This window comes from Nycticebus coucang, chromosome 13, assembly GCF_027406575.1.
Source record: "Nycticebus coucang isolate mNycCou1 chromosome 13, mNycCou1.pri, whole genome shotgun sequence".
NCBI lineage: Eukaryota > Metazoa > Chordata > Mammalia > Primates > Lorisidae > Nycticebus > Nycticebus coucang.
In genome coordinates this window covers 85,395,062-85,415,221 of record NC_069792.1, presented here as the reverse complement: position 1 = coordinate 85,415,221, position 20,160 = coordinate 85,395,062, and the positions used below count along the sequence as shown (strand labels likewise).

The 20,160-nt window shown below is 32.7% G+C and overlaps 1 protein-coding gene across 3 annotated transcripts in view; it reads left to right on the top strand.

Annotated features, from left to right (window-relative positions):
- The window catches only part of TMEM65 (transmembrane protein 65), a 57,200-nt gene extending 37,630 nt beyond the window's left edge, over positions 1-19,570 (top strand). For all 3 annotated transcript variants that reach the window (XM_053559099.1, XM_053559098.1, XM_053559097.1), the window contains 5 exons: positions 3,387-3,454; positions 8,539-8,593; positions 9,487-9,529; positions 11,387-11,492; positions 16,698-19,570. In XM_053559099.1, the coding sequence (XP_053415074.1) occupies positions 3,387-3,454; positions 8,539-8,593; positions 9,487-9,529; positions 11,387-11,492; positions 16,698-16,799 (374 nt within the window). In that variant the 3' untranslated portion in view covers positions 16,800-19,570. The remainder of the gene's footprint in view (positions 1-3,386; positions 3,455-8,538; positions 8,594-9,486; positions 9,530-11,386; positions 11,493-16,697) is intronic.
- Positions 19,571-20,160: the final 590 nt, after the last annotated feature.

Below are 20,160 nucleotides of genomic sequence, written 5' to 3'. Positions count from 1 at the left end.
CCATCTAGAAATAGAATGACACTCATGATAGAAGTTTTCTTAATTCTCAGGAAAAAGAATGTATTTACTTTAGTTTGAATTTTGGTTGAATGACTGCAGAATTAGAATTTCTAGGCTCAAGGTTAGGTTGAACTGTTTACTGAAAAAAGTAGTTAATTTAAAACCACCAGAAAAAAGAGCCTTGTGCAGCTACTGCTTCTCTTTCTTTTCTCTATTATGATGAGAATAAATATTCAAGGACTAACACTGAAATGATGTAAAACAATTTGGGATCTTATAAAGACAGTAAGAAGTGAATTATTTAACAGTGTAGCAAATTTGAATAGGTTGTAAATTAAACGTAAATATTAAATGTGATTTGCTAACAACTGCTGAGTTACAGTGTTTCCCAAAGGAAATCTAAGAAAGCACAAATTAGTAGGAGATGATTACGTACTGGAGAGCAAATTTATACAATTTAAAAAACTATTTAGTCCTTTTTTTCTTTCAGAGGTAGAATGTAATTTATATTAGAAATTAATGACTTTCCTCAAGTACAGAAGCAATTTATGAATTCTTTGAAAGTCTTCTTCCCAAGTAATCTTTCCTGATTCTCCCTGCTTAGATTGTTCTGTAGCACTGTATACTACTACTATCAGTTTTTGTAGGTCATATTGAAATTAACTGTTTACAGGACTGTGTTATCCTTGAGCCCTGGGAACCAAGTCTTATTTATCTTTGTACCTCAAGTGCCCATTAGAGAGCCCAATACATATTTAACTTTTTAAAAAATTATTTTGTTTTCCTTTGGATTAAAATACATTTTTATTTACAGGATTTTTTTTAAGGTATAAACATTAAAAATATAGTCCAAAGTGATTATTATAGCAATGTGCTTTTTTAATTGACCATGTTGTTATGAAGATAGCAATTAGCAATCTTAATTTTATGGCCTAAGCACCTAATATTAAGATATTTGTAAGTAGCCAATTTTAGAGTTGCCATCAAATTGACCTCAAAATGCTAAGTGATTCCAACTGGTTTCATCATTATTTTGCTGTATGTAGTAGCTTTCTCTTCATGTTTCATTTACTGAATTTTTAAAATTTCATTATATTCTTTTAATCTATTAAATCTGTATTGTGCATAGGATTTAGAATTTGTTTCTTATAAAATTTTAATAAGTTAAGAACTAAGGGCAGGTTCATAATTGAAAAATCCTATTTCATTAATGTGCTATTTGATTTTTATCATCTTCAATAGCTTTTAAGTAAAATTCTTTGTAATTAAAGTTGTCATCCTTGATCTTGAACAACCCTGTTCTTAAGAACATTCGTACTTAAAACAAGAAGGAATCTGAAAAGACCTATTATATACCTATTATGTATTGTTTTATACAAAATTGTATAATTATAAAAATATTACATATGATAGTATATATTATTATAGTGTATATACTGTTTTTCTGTTTTTACTATTTTCTCTTGATGTTAGTCTTTGATAGTGGTTGTGAGTAGAAGTGATTTTTTTTTTTTTAACTGCTTGTAAGCCTTTCCTGATTGGTACAAAGCTAATGTAGTAATTGTTAGATTTCAAAAGGTGGAAAGGTGCAGCATAGAAGCAGACTGAGTAGAGTTAATTGCAGAGATTTATTTAAGAGCACCTACAAGCAGATGGGCTGCCACTGAAAATGGAAAAGGGCGACAGCACTGGGTAAGGGACCTCTTTTAAAGCAACTCAGGGTGTAGTTCATCTTAGCTCTGGAGGTTGCAGGTTGGCTATGACAGAGATCAAAGGTCATCTGCCAGAGGCCTTATAGAAGGGTTCTCTGCTGTGAATCTTGTACAACCTGGAAGGAAGTTTAACAGAACCAGAAGAAACACAGCAAGTCCTATGAATGAACGTCTAGCCCAGTGTTTTTCAACTTTTTCTATCTCTTGGCACACTTCAACCTGTAGTTGAACTTCTGTAGCCTACTTAAATTATGTTTATCAAAAACAAAAAGAATAAAAAAGAAAATGCTTATTGTGCTTTGAACTTCTTTCAGAAATAATTTAGTTAATGGTCTTTATAAATTTTCGTGGCACACCTAAGATCCTCTCACATGGCACACCAGTTGAAAAATCGTTGGTTTTAGACCCACCCAAGGTAGAGAAAGACTAACAAAGCCTATTCTTTACTTAGTGAATGTTTAAACCTCCCAAGACTTAATGAGTGTTTATGACCTCCTGGAGGTAGGGAAAGACTAATATAACAAACTTTTATAATTTCTAGATTATATTTTAATTATACTTTTTGTGGATTTACCTGCATTAAAAGAAAAAAAGATTAAAATCAGTGAACACATATGATCATTGGTTTTAAGGGATTGTGTTTGGGATGTACTATAAAACTCGGGGTTTTAATATTTGTTGAAAAAAGTCCTCGGTTGAACTGATGTTGACTCTACATTGGCAATTTTATAGATTAATTAGAATAAAGTCTTCTACCAATTCCCAGCTTTTAATCTGTTTCACAGTCTGCCTTCAATTCTCTGAATCTGGAATTCTCTTCCTTTCCAGATTAGTAGTCCTCAACTTAATTAACTAACTAATTGAGCATCTACTATGCCCTAAGTATTCTCCTGAAGACATAAATATGAAAAAAATTGAGGCTAAATGCATCAAATATATAGGTATTAGTTCTTCCTAGTTATAATTCTAATATCTCAGATCATTCAGATTATGTACCAGATAGATGAGGTAAGATGCACTTTTGGCACAAAGGGACAAAGGTGCAGTTTGATTTAAATCAAATATGATTGTTTATAGTTTGCAGTAACATTTAGGGATACTGATGAATTGTGAGGAGGGAAAATGACTGCACATAGATGTCTAATACAGACTAGGTAATCATCTTTTTCTAATATTGCTTTAAAAAATTGAGTAGTAACTAAGAGCAACCAAATACCTTCCCTGAAATTTGATGTAGTGCATTTTTCGTTATTTCTAATACAGAAATTAATTTTACAATGCCAGTCTTTAGGCATAAGAGAAAAAGAGATTGATGTCAGTAGCAATAATCAGGTAAAACATGGTACTCCTATACGTTTACTAATTTGATCTGCTGTTAATATATATGTATATATATTTGTGTGTGTGTTGTCAGTAAAAAAACCCCACAAAAACCTAACACAATTATCTTTAAGTGTTATATATTTTTAAAATGTGTTTTGTTTTTCCCAGTTTCTGTCAGTTAAACTTATAGCAGTAGCAGGATCAATTGGCTATGGGGAATTGAAAGCAAATCTAGCTCTAGAATTGAATCTTATCAAGTCAATTTAGGAGACTTTGATCATATGGTCTACTTTTGTCATTCTAAAGTTATAGAATCTTAAAATGTATTTTTCTGTTTTTGATGTTTTTCAGTATTCATCCACAATGCGATACCTTTCATAGGGTTTGGCTTTTTGGATAATGCAATTATGATTGTTGCAGTAAGTTCTTTCTCTCACCGCTTCTATTTTGAGTTAATGTAGCTATTAATGTGGTCTACATTTTCCTAATAACTTGCATATTGTAACTAAAGTTTTAGTTAATATCATACATAATGAACAAAGCTATTTTTTACTGTATTTCATGTTAATTAGATAATAGGTCAATGTAAGGCATTGTATGTATTAATCACTAAGATTTTTGGTAAAGCATTTAGACAGTTTTTTGATAAAAGTGTTTAAACCAAACATCCAGGATCTATATTATGCTGTTCCAGTTTTAACATTCTTATTAACGAAAAAAGTATGCAAATTTTCTGATGCTCTTTAATTTTCATGGCAGCTATCATATATAGGTTATTTGATTAGTTCTTTAATTTTTCCATGTGAAAATGTTACAAAAGGTATTTTGATACAGTCTAGGTTTCTGTCTAGCATTTAACCCAAAGATGTTGTGAGTTTCAATTTAAAACACTGAATTTAGCCCTGTTTTGCTCTTGTTCCATTGTAATGTTAAGGGAAAAAAGTTCCTCTCTGCTGTAGTCATTTTAAAGTTAAAATATGTTGTTTAAATGTGTTAAAATGTTAAAAATGTTATTTAATCTCAGGGATGGCTGATTTACTTGTCTTATTAAATGACACCTTTTGTTAATGGATGCCAATATTGGGTCCATATTCTAAGGTCGAATAGATCCATGATTAAAATACAAGTTTTCTAAAACTCCTCAGTGCTATACCCACTTTCAAGAACCCATCTGATTTTAAATACAGCTAATAAATTTATCATAATTGGATTTTCATTACAATTAGATTTCATTTACATGAACTGTTTAAATTATCTAGCCAGTTCAGGTTTGGGTAGTTTCAGACAAAGCAGTATGGATCTAAATAGTTGAGTAAGATTCTCATGTTCACAGATAGGTAAATTGATCAGTTTTATTCTTACATGCAAATTAGGAAAATGCCAAAAACCCATCTACTTCTCTTTTATTTTGTTGAAGTAAAATAAGTTGATCATAGTCCAATTAAGAAGGCAATTACTGACTTTCAGAATATATTTTTAGAGTACTTTATGTGAAGTTATTCTTTTCAGATATTATCAGTAAGTGGATTGAAGGGATAGTACCTATATTCTTGGAGAAGAAAAACATACCAAATACTTTGAATACTACTATATGACTTCTCACATGGGGGTCTTTATGGAAACTTGTTTGAGAAAATCACAGTGTGACTTGGTTTGTTGTCAGCTTTACTAACTAATTTTTTAAAAAAATTCTATAAATGGGCTCAGCGGTGTAGCTCAGCGGCTAGGGGGCCGGGCCACATATACTGGGGCTGGCGGGTTTGAACTCAGCCTGGGTCTGCCAAACAACAATGACAACTATTAAAAAAAAAAAAAAAATAGTGGGGCATTGTGGCTGGCAACCGTAGACCCAGCTACCTGGGAGGCTGAGGCAAGAAAATCGCTTAAGCCTTAGAGTTTGAGGTTGCTGTGAGCTATGATGCCAGAGCACTCTACTGAGGGCAACATAATGAGACTCTGTTTCAAAAAAAAAAAAAAATCTATAAATGATAGCTTAATTTAGAAGACTGCTTAACGCACCCTCCCCATCCTGAGTGATCTTAGGATTGTTGAATGTGAGAAAAATACATATGAGAGAATCAGGGTTTTTCTTTTTTTTTTTCCCTTGATGTTTTGGAGATCATATGTACTACAAATTGACAGAGGATTTGATTCAAAACAGGGATATAAAAGTAATTTACATTGAATAGGTTATGAAATTTACTTAAGGAATATCTAAAATTGGTTCATTCAATTTTGGTTTATTCGGATTTTTTTTTTTTTTGTCTAGCGGTATGTCTGAATTGATAAAGATCACATATCCAGAAAGTCTAGTCATTGACCTGGTTGAGGAAACTGACAGGGTTCACACAACAAGAAGGTACATCCTGCTATGTGAACAGTCATAGAAGATGCTTTAGCTTGCATACACGCAAAACTTGAAGGCGAAAGCACCATTGGAGAATTCTTTAGCAGAGTAGTCTGGAAAGGTCAGATCTCTAAAGTTGACATAAATTAAATGAGTGGCCCTAAAATATAATTTCAGAATGCTAGTTTTTTGACTGATTATGGCATCTTCTTAATATGCATATACAAATAAAATTGGACAACTTAATCTAGCTGTGAGTATAAGAAACATATTCAACTGTTAGAACCACACTACCTTTTTTAAAACTACTAAAATCTGAGTTGGCTAGATTAATTAATGTAAATCAGATCTAATTCCAATGAAAACTCCATTATGAATTTATAAGCTGTAGAGACTTGATGTGTTCTTGAATAGATTTTTTTAAATTAAAGCTTCTCTGAGAAATACTTCTAATTTTGCCGAGTTTCACTCAACACTTTAGATCCTCTTTATGACTGTATATACCTGTACTACCATCTTAACCATTTGTTTTCACTTCAGTAGGGCAGACCTTAGATATTCAAATGATGAACCACTGTCCTTTGCTACAAAGAAGTATGAGATAATATATTTTGCAAAAAGAGAGGTACAGGGAGATTTTGGAGGGAGATGAGAGTAGAGAAACTGGATAGCTTCCTAGATCCTGAAAAGACCATCACGGTATGGTCTTATCATTTCTTTGAAATAAATGTCTACAATAACATTATCTGCGCTTAAATGTAGTGATCAGACCAAACCAAACACCCATATTCTGGAGTCAGATTTTTGTCGTATTGTCTGCTGTTTATGTCACCCAGGTCTGTGCCTCATTATTAGTAAAACTGAGAATGCACTATTTTTCTGAGTCTGAGATAGTTGATGCCATCTCAGGAGTTAGTAATACTCTTTATTAATGATACTTGTTATTCTATTTACAGTAAAATCCAGTTTCAAGGACTTGTTGCCAGTTTTTATTTATATAACACTGAAATAAATGTTCAAACTGCTGACTTCAATACCTGATTAGGAGTAACAAGTGTGGCAAAAATACTTTTCTGTGATAAGTGCACACTAATTCAGAGATAGTGAAATTTTCCAGTGAGGATTTGTAATAGACTGCTGAGACTAAACCACTTAAAGAGAAATAAGTGACTATTATTTTAAGAACCTTTTCGCCTTTTAATTTTTTTAAAAAATACTGATTGCCTCCTCATACTGTGGGACAGTTAAGAAAGACTGTTTTAAGATATAAGTTAAGGAGCTAATTGACTCTTCTTTTCTCTGGTATTGTAGCCCTTTGTGTTTATCCCTTCTTGCTGGCTGTACTCTCCTGGCTGCTATGCCAGCTGTAGGCATAAAGACAAATGCCTGTGAAACTGCTTAGAGCAGACTTGACCTTTATGTTGGTTGCTGTTCATACTAAGCCTTTGGTTTTATACTTTTTAATTATATTTTTATATTATTGGATTGCTTTTTATAACTTATATTTTAGTGGTTGTTGTGGATTACTTTTCTTACAATTTAATTAGGATAGAATTTATTAGAATTATAGAGTAGATTAATCGTGATAAGGTGATAAATCAGGTATAACTTCAAGACAACTAATATTCAATTTATTTATAATTTCTACCTTGCCTGTTTGACATAACTATGGAACACAGTAAAGAAGAAGATAGTTCATTGCCCTCAGACCATTTTTGACCTTATAGGAAGCTTTTTATGCTGTTAAAAGGACATTGAAGTACCTTAAATTCAACCAAATGATTAAGCACCTAACTACCTTTTAAATACTTACGTTGCAAGAGATTCTTTTTGGGTCGTTGCCAGTGATTCTATGCTGTTAAAGACAGTGTTACTTATTTTCTATGGACTGCAGCTCTCAGGTGCCTCTCTTCTATATTGGTGCTCCCGTTTTTTTTGTTTGTTTGTTTGTTTTGTTTTGTTTTAACATTCATATATAAAGATGCACATCTTCATTTTTTTCTCTGTGCCTATTTTTTCCTTTTCTTTCTCTTTTTTTCTTCTGAAATCTGTTTCTTGGGATACTTTTTCAATCTTATGTTTAACTTTTGTGCTTCATAACAAAAGACTTTTAGACTTTTGTCTATCAGGCTCTTTGGTTCGTATCCAAGAACAATTATATATTAAAGGGATGGAACAAGCAGGAAAAGAAAATTGAGGAAAACTTAACCCAGTTTCTTTTCAGTTCTGTAAATAATTGACGAATAGTGCAGTATTTCTGCATAATAGGACATTCTTGTTTTTCTACAAATATCATTGAGACTTGAAGATTTTTTAATACATTTTTAAGCATCATTATTCAAGAGAGCTCTTGAAAATTAGGTATTGTTATGACAGCTTTGCTCAGGAATGAGAACCAAATTAATGCAATGGATCCTAGGATTTCTTCTTTATTCTATGTAATAACACATTAGAATAGTTTAATTTTATTTCTTTAGTTCCTTCTCTTTAAAATGGAAGCAAAACTGTGAGCCCCTCTTTTCTTCAGAGGAATCATGATATAGAAATAGAAATATTAAATTCTCTCAACAAATAAATTTAGGTGAAATACAGTGGAGCCTCATTTTTACTATAGATCTATTGTGCTAAATGCTCTTGTTGCTTATAAATGACTCATACAGTTCCACTACTTACTAGTTGAAGAACTATGTGTTATAAGGATAATTTTCCAACTCCCAGTTTCCCTAGAAATTGGTTTAGACTGTCCTTTTAATCTTTTGACAGACTAAGTAAGAGTAATATAGATGTGTCATTCATGGTTTAAAATTATGTGAGTTGATCTTTGTGTTCAGGGAACTTTATCTTTCTCTGTGGTAGGAAAATAGACATTCTAGATTCTTAATTATGCATTGTATGTCTTATATATATTGCTATTTTCATTTTTATAAAAGCCTAATTTTAATAAATGTTATTGATGTTATTTCACTAGGAATGTATGTATTTAAAAATTGAATTATTACATTATATGTGCAAATATCTGCATATTTAATGTATGTGGCTTTGTAGCACTAACATGCTGATTTAACTATTTATCTATTTTTATTAATGCTTGACTATTCTTTTATAGTCACGTTAGCTTTAATTTTTAAGATTAGTTTCTTTGTAATTATTTTTTAGGGAACCCAAATTGAGATGTCTATTGGAATTATTTTCGGGATTTCTACTATGGCAGGTATTTAATAATAGTAAATGTTTTTATCCCATTGTCTATATATTTATAAAACATTTCAGTAGATTAGTTTTAGAGGAGGATAAATTATTTGAATGAGTTTTCTCATTGAAATGTCTATTGCTTTTTCTCTTTAATCTTATTCTTCTGATTCTTAGTTACTATATATAGCACTTTTTTTTCTGAGAATTTTAGGCACTTTATGTTAATTAATGAGTAACAATCCTCTGCTAAATTGACTATGTTAAAATAAGTTTTTCTGGTAATTCAGTGTTACTCACAATCCTTTCTATCATTTGTCTCTATTAATTTCCTAGTTGGGTAGGAAAAAAATCCAAAGAAAGAAAATATGAGATTAAAAATCTTACCTTTCTCTCCCCCATTTATCACTCTGTTTTCATCAAAATGAAATTAGGGATGGTTCTTTTTTGTGTTTATTGTATAGAAAACATGAGGTAGATGGGTTAATGAAAGAAATATTTCTTCTTCTTGATTTTCTTGAATTTGAGAGCATATGTCTCTACTCATAAACTTCCAAATATCCAAATTTCCTTAAATATTATATCAAAGATGCAACTATAAAATGTTGTGTGGGTGTTTTAATATTGAAACTAAAATGGAAATTGGCTGCCATAACTGAAAAAGCCTACTACCTTAATAGGGAAAGAATATTTTAGTTTCAGAATTGAATTCTATTTTGAAATGTTGAAATTAAGAGTTATTCAGTGAGTTACTTTGGATATAGTTGTTATAGTTTGCAAAATGTGAGCACGGTTCCAGACCAGTGCTTTATTGACTACATAGTGATGTATTGGAATGATTTCTACATAGTGATGTATTGGAATGATTTTTGTGACGTATGTAACAATCTATTTGTCTATTTTTCAAATATTTAGCTGCTGCTTTGGGAAATCTCGTGTCAGATTTAGCTGGACTTGGGTAGGTTCATTTATTTATCCACTTACTCTCTTTTCTCCATTCTCCTTTAATCGAGAAACATAAAAAAGGGACACTTAATTTTCTTTGTGTGCTAGAACTAAATTTTTAAATTTATTGTTTCTAAATCAGTAGTACTAAATCTTCGATGCATATCAAACATAGATACCTGAGTTGTACCCCAGCCATACAGAATTAGTGTCTCTGGTAAGGAGGCCCTGGCATTTGTGTTGAATAATTTTTATAAGAGATTCTGGTATATGCAGAAATTTATTCTGAAACTACCATAATGTAAGCAAAAGGAATTTGCATTTGCTGAAGTATTTATATGCGTTTTATAGACATCTCCAGGGGTAAGACAGGATTAAAAGCAAGAACCTCTGCATTATTCTACCTCACCATCCCTCCACGGAGCCCAGACAGAAGGGATATGGCTCAGATTTGAGGATACTGACTGAGCATGTTTTCTAGAGAGTGGAACTTTCAAAAGAAATAAAGGCCAAAGCATATATGGCTTTGCTGTCTTTTTGTTATTGGCAGGAGTGATGATACAAAGGGATGTTTATTTAGAAACAACATGGATGTCTATTTAGAAAAGGCCAGCCATTTCTCTCTCTCTCTTTACATTCTCTCTTCCAAGTGGCAGATGGCCTGGACTGCTTCCTGAGCTTGAAGAAGGCTTGGGAATATAAATTAGACTAAGTTGACATTAATTATTATGATAAACATGCTTTCTCTTGCTCTTTGACTTCATTTCTTCCTACTATGGCTTAGTTTAGTGGTATGTTTTGAGATGAGAATTTGGGCTTAGCCTTATGCAATAGACAAGACAGCTTTATAAGTGATCTAATCTTCCGTATTAGACTAGGCACTGGAGTTTGAGGCCAAAGCCACTGTTAAAAGTAGAGATTCTGTGCTTTCCAACCTTGGCAGGCGTTTTATATTCTTAGATTTCCTGTCATAAATCTATCATGGTATCAGTTCTTAAAAATTCTATTTCCCAGTTTCCAACATTAAGGTAATTAATAAGATTATAAGTACTGTTTAGCTTTTTGTTATGTGTAGTAGAACCAAATGATCTAATGGATTTTAAAGCCATTTAGTTTTAGATTACAGCATAAGACAATTATTTTTGATTAAAGATGAAGATTTTGGTGGGAGTCATTATATTTAAGGACCATTTCTCTTCCTTTTTTTTGGTATCATTAAATAACAAATACCACATTTTATGGATTCTCATTTACCTATTCTTCATGGATGCTTAATACATCTGATAGTGGAGTTATCTTACGGTTGTTAGATAGTTGTATAGCTAGTTTAATAGCTAGCTAGTATATAGCTAGTTTAATTGGCAAAATTTTTTTTCTTACAGTTCATAAAGTAAGATCGCATCCAGGAAATGATGGCAACTTAGAATTGTTAAAATACTTGAGATTGGCCTGGAAATTCTTTTCTTAGTTTATCAATCTGATGCATTTTGGAAACTATTGCTTTCTGATGACAGTTATTAGTTTATATTGTATGTTAAAATGCTTTGTTTTGAATTTGGAATAAGTGATGAAATTGTAATCATTTGTGAAAATGTTTTATACATCTTTAATTCTTTTTAAAGTAATAATAGAGAATAATTGATCTAAGTCAATTTATCTTTGTATTAAATACAATATGAAAATATTTTAAAATGATATATTTATATACAATAAGAATTAAAAGTTTAAAAATGTTTACATCATTTCTAGAATGCTAGTAAGTATAGGTGTAAAATTATCTTGTTTCTCTTTGTAATAATTAGTTTTTCACCATCTGAGGACATTTGCATGTCTTTTTAAAAACTCATATTCTGTCCTGTTCTTTTTAAAGACTTGCAGGCTATGTCGAAGCGTTGGCTTCCAGGTTAGGCCTGTCAATTCCTGATCTCACACCAAAGCAAGTTGATATGTGGCAAACACGTGTTAGTACACATTTGGTAAGTAATTTATATGGTTTGTGATAATGAATTTTGGTAGCCAGAGTAAGACATTGTGTAGTTCAAGCCCTTTAGAAAGTTGAGGATAAAGTTAATTTGAATGGAGTTATTAACAAAAATTGTCTAGGCCTTTTCATTTTTCAGAACAATAATTTGTGTTACTGACTCATTTTTTGTAGGTATATTGATTTTTTAAAAAATCTTTACACAAATCATTTACTATTAAATATCTGCTAGGTACTAGAGATGGAAGGACATAAAATGAATAATCAAGTATAGTTATCCTTGAGGTAGAAAACCAGACATATAAACAAATTATAACTTAGTATGATATATGTAGTAATAGAATTATATGCAGGATATAACAATGATACAAGTAAAGGAATTTAACACTTTGTGGGAAGAAATTTCTTTTTGTGTAGAGATTTCTTTGGATCGAATCTGATTTTTGAATTACTGATGAGGCATGCACTAGATGAATAAGGGAATTCCAAGTATACTAAGTAGCAAATGGAGAAGTAAGCATGGGTCAGACAGGAAAGGCATTGTATGTGCTATGTATGCTAAGGAGCTTGAGCCTCAGACCTACCTAATGGGAAGCCTAGAAAGAGTCTTAAATAGAAAGGAAACTTGGTGGATCATGATGCAGCTAATTAAGTCAAGAGGGAAGACAATGAATTCTGTTTTAGACACACTGAATTTGAGATGCTGGTAGGACATTCAAGTAGTGACACTTAGTAGGCATTTAGATTAAAGATGAAGAGTTAAAGAGGTCTGAATTAGAGATGATGGGTATTGTTATTTTATCGTTTACGTACTGTGTGTCAAGTACAGATCTTAGAGTTTTGAATATGTTGGTTAATAAAAAGATTTTTTTTTTCTGGTGGATCTTTTATTTCAGCAGCAGAGAGACAGACAAAACTGATAAGTGAAGGTGTTTATTATATTATACTTGAAGTTCTTAAGTATTATGGAAATAAAAAGAGAATGCAGAGGTGGAAAAGGTAGGAGTGCCAGAATGGAGTTAGATTAAAATATTAAACAGGAAGAGCACTGTAGGCCTAACTGGAAAGGCAGGTACTAGTTAAAACCATGGAAGAAAGTAAGATTGTATAAGGCAGTGGTTCTCAAAATGTAGTGCTAGGACAGGCAAGATAAATGTTATCTGGGAACTTAGTAGAAATGCAAACTCTCTTAGACCTAACTATTGTTGTTTAAAAAATTATTTGGCGGCCTAAAACAACACCGATTTAGGGCGGGGCTTGTGGCTCAGTGAGCAGGGCGCCAGCCCCATATACCGAGGGTGGTGGGTTCAAACCCAGCCCCGGCCGAACTGCAACAAAAAAATAGCTGGGCGTTGTGGCGGGCGCCTGTAGTCCCACCTACTCGGGAGGCTGAGGCAGGAGAATCGCCTAAGCCCAGGAGTTGGAGGTTGCTGTGAGCTGTGTGACACCACGGCACTCTACCGAGGGCAATAAAGTGAAACTCTGTCTCTACAAAAAAGAAAAAAAAAAAAACAACACTGATTTATTATGTATCATTTTATTTGGGTCAGGAGACCAGGTGTAGCTTAGGTGGGTCCTTTGGAGGGCTGCACTCCGTGTCTAGCTAGGACTTGGTTCTTGTCTGGAGGCTCATCCAGTGATGGATTTGCTTGCAGGCTCACTCAGGTCTTTGGCAAATTAATTTTCTTGTGGCTGTGAGGGACCCAGCTTCTGGTTTGCCATTGGCCAGAGGCCGCTTGTCATCTTCTAGAAGCCTCCCTCACCACCTAGACCTCCAGTTCCTTGCCATGTGGCCCTCTCATTAGGCCCCCTTACAACACAGCAACATGCTTCTTCAGAGCCAGCAAAGGAGAGAGAGGAGTCTGCTGGCAAGATGGAGTCTTTAGGTAATGTAATAGAATTACAGAGACTCATCACCTTTCTTATTGGTAGAAGCAGTTAGAGCTCCCTACCCACTTTTAAGGGGAAGAGGTTATGTAAAGGCACAAATACCAGGAGGAAAGGATCATGGGAGACACCGTAAAAATCTGTCTGTTGAAAAAAAAAAAAAAAAAATCTGTCTGCTGCATGTGTACAGAATCAGAAATGCCAGAGATGGGACCTACAATTTGTATTTTAAATCTGTTCCATTCTAAAATTCAAAAGCTGTCGGTCCAGAGGGCATGTGTAGAATTAAGAGCTCATGGTCTTAAGAAAGCTTGCAAGGAAAAAGATTTAAGAACCAGTGGATGATGATCAGTTTCTGTTGATATAAAGAAATCAAGTAAAGTTTCTAAGAAGTTGTTTTTTAAATTTGGTATATAGTTGCTTATTGGACTTCAGGAGAGGAAAAATCAAGTAGCAATCAATTGAAACATTAATAGACGAGGAAGAAGAGTAAAATATAAAATTAATTTCTTTAAATTCACTTAGACTATCTTTGTTTTAGTGAAGATAGTAAAATCAATTTCTTTGTTAGAAGTAAATAGAAATGAAAAATATCTTCACAGAATATAGAAATTTGAACAAATGGAATTAAATTTATAACTCATCACTTTAATGTGTAACAGAACATTTAAACCGTCTATGAAACTAGTGTATGGTCCCCCATGATCACATTAATGTACACAGCTATGATTTAATAAAAAAAATAAAATAAATAAAATAAAGACAATTCCTAAATAGCATTTTTGATATTATAAATACTGTAATACTTTGTATTTTATTTTAATCACTTATGTTGAACAATATTAAAGTTCTTCGTTTCAGATATTATTTACAGTTTTGAGACTCTTGTTGCTTTTGAATTGCTAGTGATAGTAATTATTTGTCTTAAAGGAGAATATTTGGCATTTTTTAAATTTGAAATGTTCAATAATTACTGCCCTTTGAAATAAGAGTAATAGAAGGATGACTAAAATACTAGGGAAGTGTTCTTTTTCTTTTTTTCTTTTCTTTTCTTTTTCTTTCTTGGAGGCAGAGTCTCACTATTTTGCCCTCAGTAGAGTATTGTGGTGTCACAGCTCACAGCTACCTCAAACTCTTGGGCTTAAGCGATTCTTTTGCCTCAGTCTACCAAGTAGCTGGGACTACAGGTGCCCGCCATAACACCTGGCTATTTTTTTGTTATAGTTGTCATTGTTGATTTTAGCAGTCCTGGACAGGGTTCCAACTCACCAGCCTCAGTGTATGTGGCTGCTGCCCTACCCACTGAGCCACAGGTACTGCCAGGAAGTGTTATTTTTCTTTCTTTCTTTTTTTTTTTCGTTTTTGCCCTTTTTGGCCAGGGCTGGGTTTGAACCTGCCACCTCCGGCATATGGGGCCAGCGCCCTATTCCTTTGAGCCACAGGTGCTGCCCAGGGGAAGTATTATTTTTCAACTGAAATATAGGAGGAATGTGTAGAAACAAAATGAGTACCTATGTGTTTGTTATGATTTTTACTTTATAAAAGATAAAAAGCCTTTTAAGAAGTAGAATGTTAATTTTGGACTTTTTCTTTTAGTTTCTGTGTGTCCCTATCCTGTAATCTGTAGGTAAATTAAAGTGGCTTTAGGGAATATGTTCTAACATCGATCAATTTGTCTTAAAATTTTAGCATTATAGTTGAAATCAAGAGAAATTAATTTTTCTGGGTCTTTTCACATAATTGATAGTTCTTCTTTCTGTATCATAAACAGATTCATTTCCTTTCTTCTATGATAAAAGCACCTCAATTACTAAACTAGTATTTACATATTTGTTATGTGTGTATTGATAAATCTCCCACCAGCATATAGAAGCAGCTATTCTATTTCTTAACTGTTGATTCTGCTTGTTTTATGTTAGGATAACATCTTCTGCTCTGTAACAGAACATTTTGATTACACACAGCCTGAAGTATTTGAAGTTCGTGATCAGCCAGATATTCATGACATAATTTAACTCTGAAATTTATTCTTAGTAGAATATGTATACACATAAATATCCATGTAGGTTCCAGTTTACATAGATAGCCATGTTTGAAAACCTCATTTGCGGGGCGGCGCCTGTGGCTCAGTCGGTAGGGCGCCGGCCCCATATACCGAGGGTGGCGGGTTCAAACCCGGCCCCGGCCAAACTGCAACCAAAAAAATAGCTGGGCGTTGTGGCGGGCGCCTGTAGTCCCAGCTACTCGGGAGGCTGAGGCAAGAGAATCACTTAAGCCCAGGAGTTTGAGGTTGCTGTGAGCCGTGTGAGGCCATGGCACTCTACCGAGGGCCATAAAGTGAGACTCTGTCTCTACAAAAAAAAGAAAAAAAAGAAAGAAAACCTCATTTGCAAATTGGTTGTTTGAAACTTGGAAAAACATGTTCTTTAAAAACAATATTACAGATGGCCTCAAGCTTTTATTTTGGCCCCAGTGTTCAACTATGGGGTCTAGAGTATCTTAAGACCTCATAATAATATGTAATTAATGGTTTTTACAATGAAAAAACGTTTTAGGTCCTGGATCAGGGAAGATCTCATTAAGATAATTGGCTCAGAACTCACTGACTGCCAGTCCTAAAGTGAGGGAGGAGGAAAGCCTTGCTTGCCATGCACCATTATCACAGGTATTCTAACAGCATGGGCAGGAAGTGGAAGTGGGGCTCATTAGCAGTAGTCATTTCACAGATGTGGGAAAGTCAGGAATCTAATAGAGTCTAATAGAAATTAAATAGAAGATAATTTCTCTATGTATATACAAATGAATAAACATGTTACAGGCAAAATTCGACTCTAGGATTAACTTTATCAATATCTGGAATGAAGAAAATTTCTGCTTATTAAAATTCTGGAGGAGTTTTAGGCACAACGAAAATAACAGTTTTTATTATTGAATGTAAAACATGAAAAAGAATACATGTATATACAAAGGATAGCAAATCCACATATATTGAGAGCAGGTAGTGAGATTTTTTTCTTGCCTATCTCTTCTGACATTAAAATATATGTACAATTTTTTAAAAGTTTTTTGTTTGGATATTTCTTTGATATTTTTATTGCCTCAAATATGAACCTTTGAACCTTAAATATTATTTGTTTTATAATATTTTTATAGCATACTTTTATATTTAAATTACTATTCTTACTATCAAAAGAAATACAGTCATGTTGAATTTTAAAATATATAGTAATTGTCTGTTATCATGGATACTTACTCAAGGATACCTCTTTCAGAGACAAAGTAACTATTAAAAAATGTTCTCTTCTGTTCTTAGGGCAAAGCTGTTGGAGTGACTATTGGCTGCATTCTAGGAATGTTTCCTTTGATTTTCTTTGGAGGAGGAGAAGATGATGAAAAACTGGAAAAGAAAAATTAATCCTCTTAGAATACCTATAAAAAGATGTAAACTAATGTACCTCAGTTATTAAAATATGCTGTCTGAACATTTAGGAATTAAGACAGTAACAGTGTATAGATATGGGATCAAATAACTCAGCATGTATTATGGAAAACACTAACTTATTGTGGCTTGATCTTCTTGGGACATCTTTTTTAAACAAATGTTTGGTATCATTTTGTGTAAATTGTTGAAATGCTTTTTCATCAGTGGCAGTCAACATTTTATTTTTTCTTTCTCTTTATATATCAATATATTATTTAAGTATTGGTCATTCATGTACTGTATTGACTTAGGGTTTGCTTATTTATTACCTAATATGTGTATATGCATGAAAGCGTTTTTGTTATTGTTGTTCCCTGATGATTACAATTCAACCTTGGGATTTTTCCAAATTCCTGAAGATACTTAAGATTTTCTTACTCTCTTTTAGACACCAATTTTGTACTGTTTCACAGTAAACATTTACAATCATATAATTTTAGTTATCTTCTTAACTCTCACATCTATTCATAATAGATGCAGAGAGAGATTTTAAGTATTTTGAGTATACATTTCCCATTTTAATTTTCTGACCTTACTGTCTTAAGAGGCAGAGGTTAATCAGAGCAATTATGTTGTCTCCTTACTGCATAAAACCATATATGCTAACAAGTGTGCTTACTTCCAGTTGATTTTTTTTAACCTTTAATTTTCCAATTTCGGATATTTACATGGTTGATTGTGCCTCCTGAGGGGAAGAAGACGGTTATTTTAGTATCTTTTAAATGGGTATTGTGGAATTAGGGTGAACTAAGGGATTTGATGTGACACTTGGAAATTAAGAGGCTAAAACATTTTTTTTTAAGAGAAGCAGAAAAAGGGAACTGTTAAGAAGGTTTATGGTATAAGTGGTGAAGTTGAAGTGATGTAGGTTAATAAAATACAAACTGTAGCGTTTAAGAAAGATTTTTTTTCCTCTGAAGTATCAATTTTACATCTGAATGTGATGAGTCTGAATGTTCCATGCTCATGATCCTAATCTGTTTATATCTTTTTTAGTGTATTTTATTTCTTGCTAATTTCTTTTGAAGTGAAAAATATTTAATATTTTGCTTTTTTGTTACATAGTCTAGTCAAAAGTTACATGAAAGGAAATCTTTTCTCCCTTTTGTGATCTTTTGTCTTATTTAGTGGTGTTTAAAGCATATTCTAGGTTGAATTACTTTTAGTGTTGTATATCTAACTTAAGTATAACTATGTATGGATTATAAATTTTAGTTTTCTGAACCCTTTAAATTTTTTAGCCTATGGCCTGTTACACATGCTAAAAAGTTACTCTTGTAACAGAGTAATAAAAACACATCTTGAAGGAGAGAAAATGAAATGAAAATGAAAATAATATTTTGGGTATTTGAAATTATGTTGCTAAATATATGCCGAAGAAAACAAGTGTACAAGGTAGTTTATTATAAATTCTCTTTTGCACTTGAGAATGATTAAGTGCTGTCCTTTACTCATAGATTTTGAGGGAAAAAAGAAAATATTTTGTACACTGTAAAAATAAATATATAACAATCTTTTTTTGTTTGTTTTTGAGACAGAGTCTCACTTTGTCACCCTTGGTAGAGTGCTGTGGCATCATAGCTCACAGCAACCTCAAACTCCTGGGTTGAAGCAATTCTCTTGCCCCAGCCTCCCAAGTACCTGGGACTACAGGCACCCGCCACAACACCTGGCTGTTTTTAGAGACGAGGTCTTGCTCTGGCTCAGGCTGGTCTCAAACCTGTAAGCTTAGGCAATCCACCTGCCTCCGCCTCCCAAGTGCTGGGATTACAGGCATGAGCCACCATGCCTGGCCCTTATAACAATCTTATTATACACAAGTAATGTAATATTCTTGTTGGATCAAATCAGAATTATACAACTTGGTATCTTAAACTGAATTGTCAATATAATACTACATACAGACACCAAAATAATCTTTAAAAAAAAATTCAGATTGATAGAATTAGAATGTTGTTTTGTTTTGGTAAATGTGTAAGCACTTTTGTCCCTCTTTTGTATATTGATAGCAGTGCTTTCTCTTTTCTCAAAAAGTATTTTATTGTGGTGCTTAACTTTTCTTCTTATAATTAAACCCCATGTCAGAAACCTTGCCTGTGAGTTTAGAAAGGGCTTTTGATTACTAGTTTTCTTTTTTTGCTTTTGAAAATAATCCAGTCAAGGAGAATTGTCATTTTAATTGAACATCTGCAGGATTATTTTTAAGATTTCAAAATATGGAATATATTTTAATTTATAGTACATATAGTATTTTAATTTATGGACACAATAAAAATTTGAATTATTAAGCTAATTAATTTTCAAAAAATGAAACCTGTCTGTCCTAACCAAAGGTATAGATTCTTTCAACATTTTGTTCTATACTAGTACAGACCTTTGAACAAAGTGATTTCTGAAGAATAGTTCCCTTTATGATAAAAACTTTATGATCATTGTTTTATATCACTTGCCACAAAGGACTTTATTTCACGTTGAAACTGGAACTCTTTGTTTCTTGTATTAGCTAATTCTTTATTAGGAGCACAAGAACTATAGTTCAATGCAACATGAATTACTTTAGTACTGTTCGTTTGAAATTTGTGTTGTCCATGTATTACGATTTACTGACTTGTTCTGCATGTAAATTGGGCGTATTTTGTTGCCACTGTATGTTCAATGGTGACCAATGTTTTTACAAAGGAACTGAACAAAAAATATCTTTTAAGTAATTTGGAATGTGTTTTTCATTTTGAAATTTGATTTTCTTACAGAGGGCCTTGGTTATTCTGTTATTAAAGGAAATAAGATGAATAAATGCAGATTTATTATGAGGTAGTAACAATGTCATAAGACAGTAAACGGAACTATTTACCACCTCCCTGAAATGCACACTTGAGATACAACATTGGAGTATGACAGAAAAGTGATCTCAGAGGAAAACGTCATTAGAGAGAGAGATTCAGTGTCGTAAGTCACACTGATGAGTATTTACAGCAGAGATATTCAAGCTTTACAGATAAAGCCTCGTCTACTTTATTCTTTTTCTCTGAGAGTAAATTTTGAAGGTAATGAAAGTTTACCTTTTACACAAAAGTTTGTATCAGCCATTTTGAAGTGAATTTTCCTAATTTTAGAATAATTCTTGCCGTCTTAAAACAGTATAATAAATACAATAATATAATGTAATCCCTTTCTTGGTGGCTGAGCACCGTCTTTATGGACATTGTTATTGTGCTGTAATGTAGTACCTTGGGAATCTAGTTTTTATAGTTTTCATTTTCCTTTTTCTTTTTGGTTGCTCTTGTTTGGGAAATAT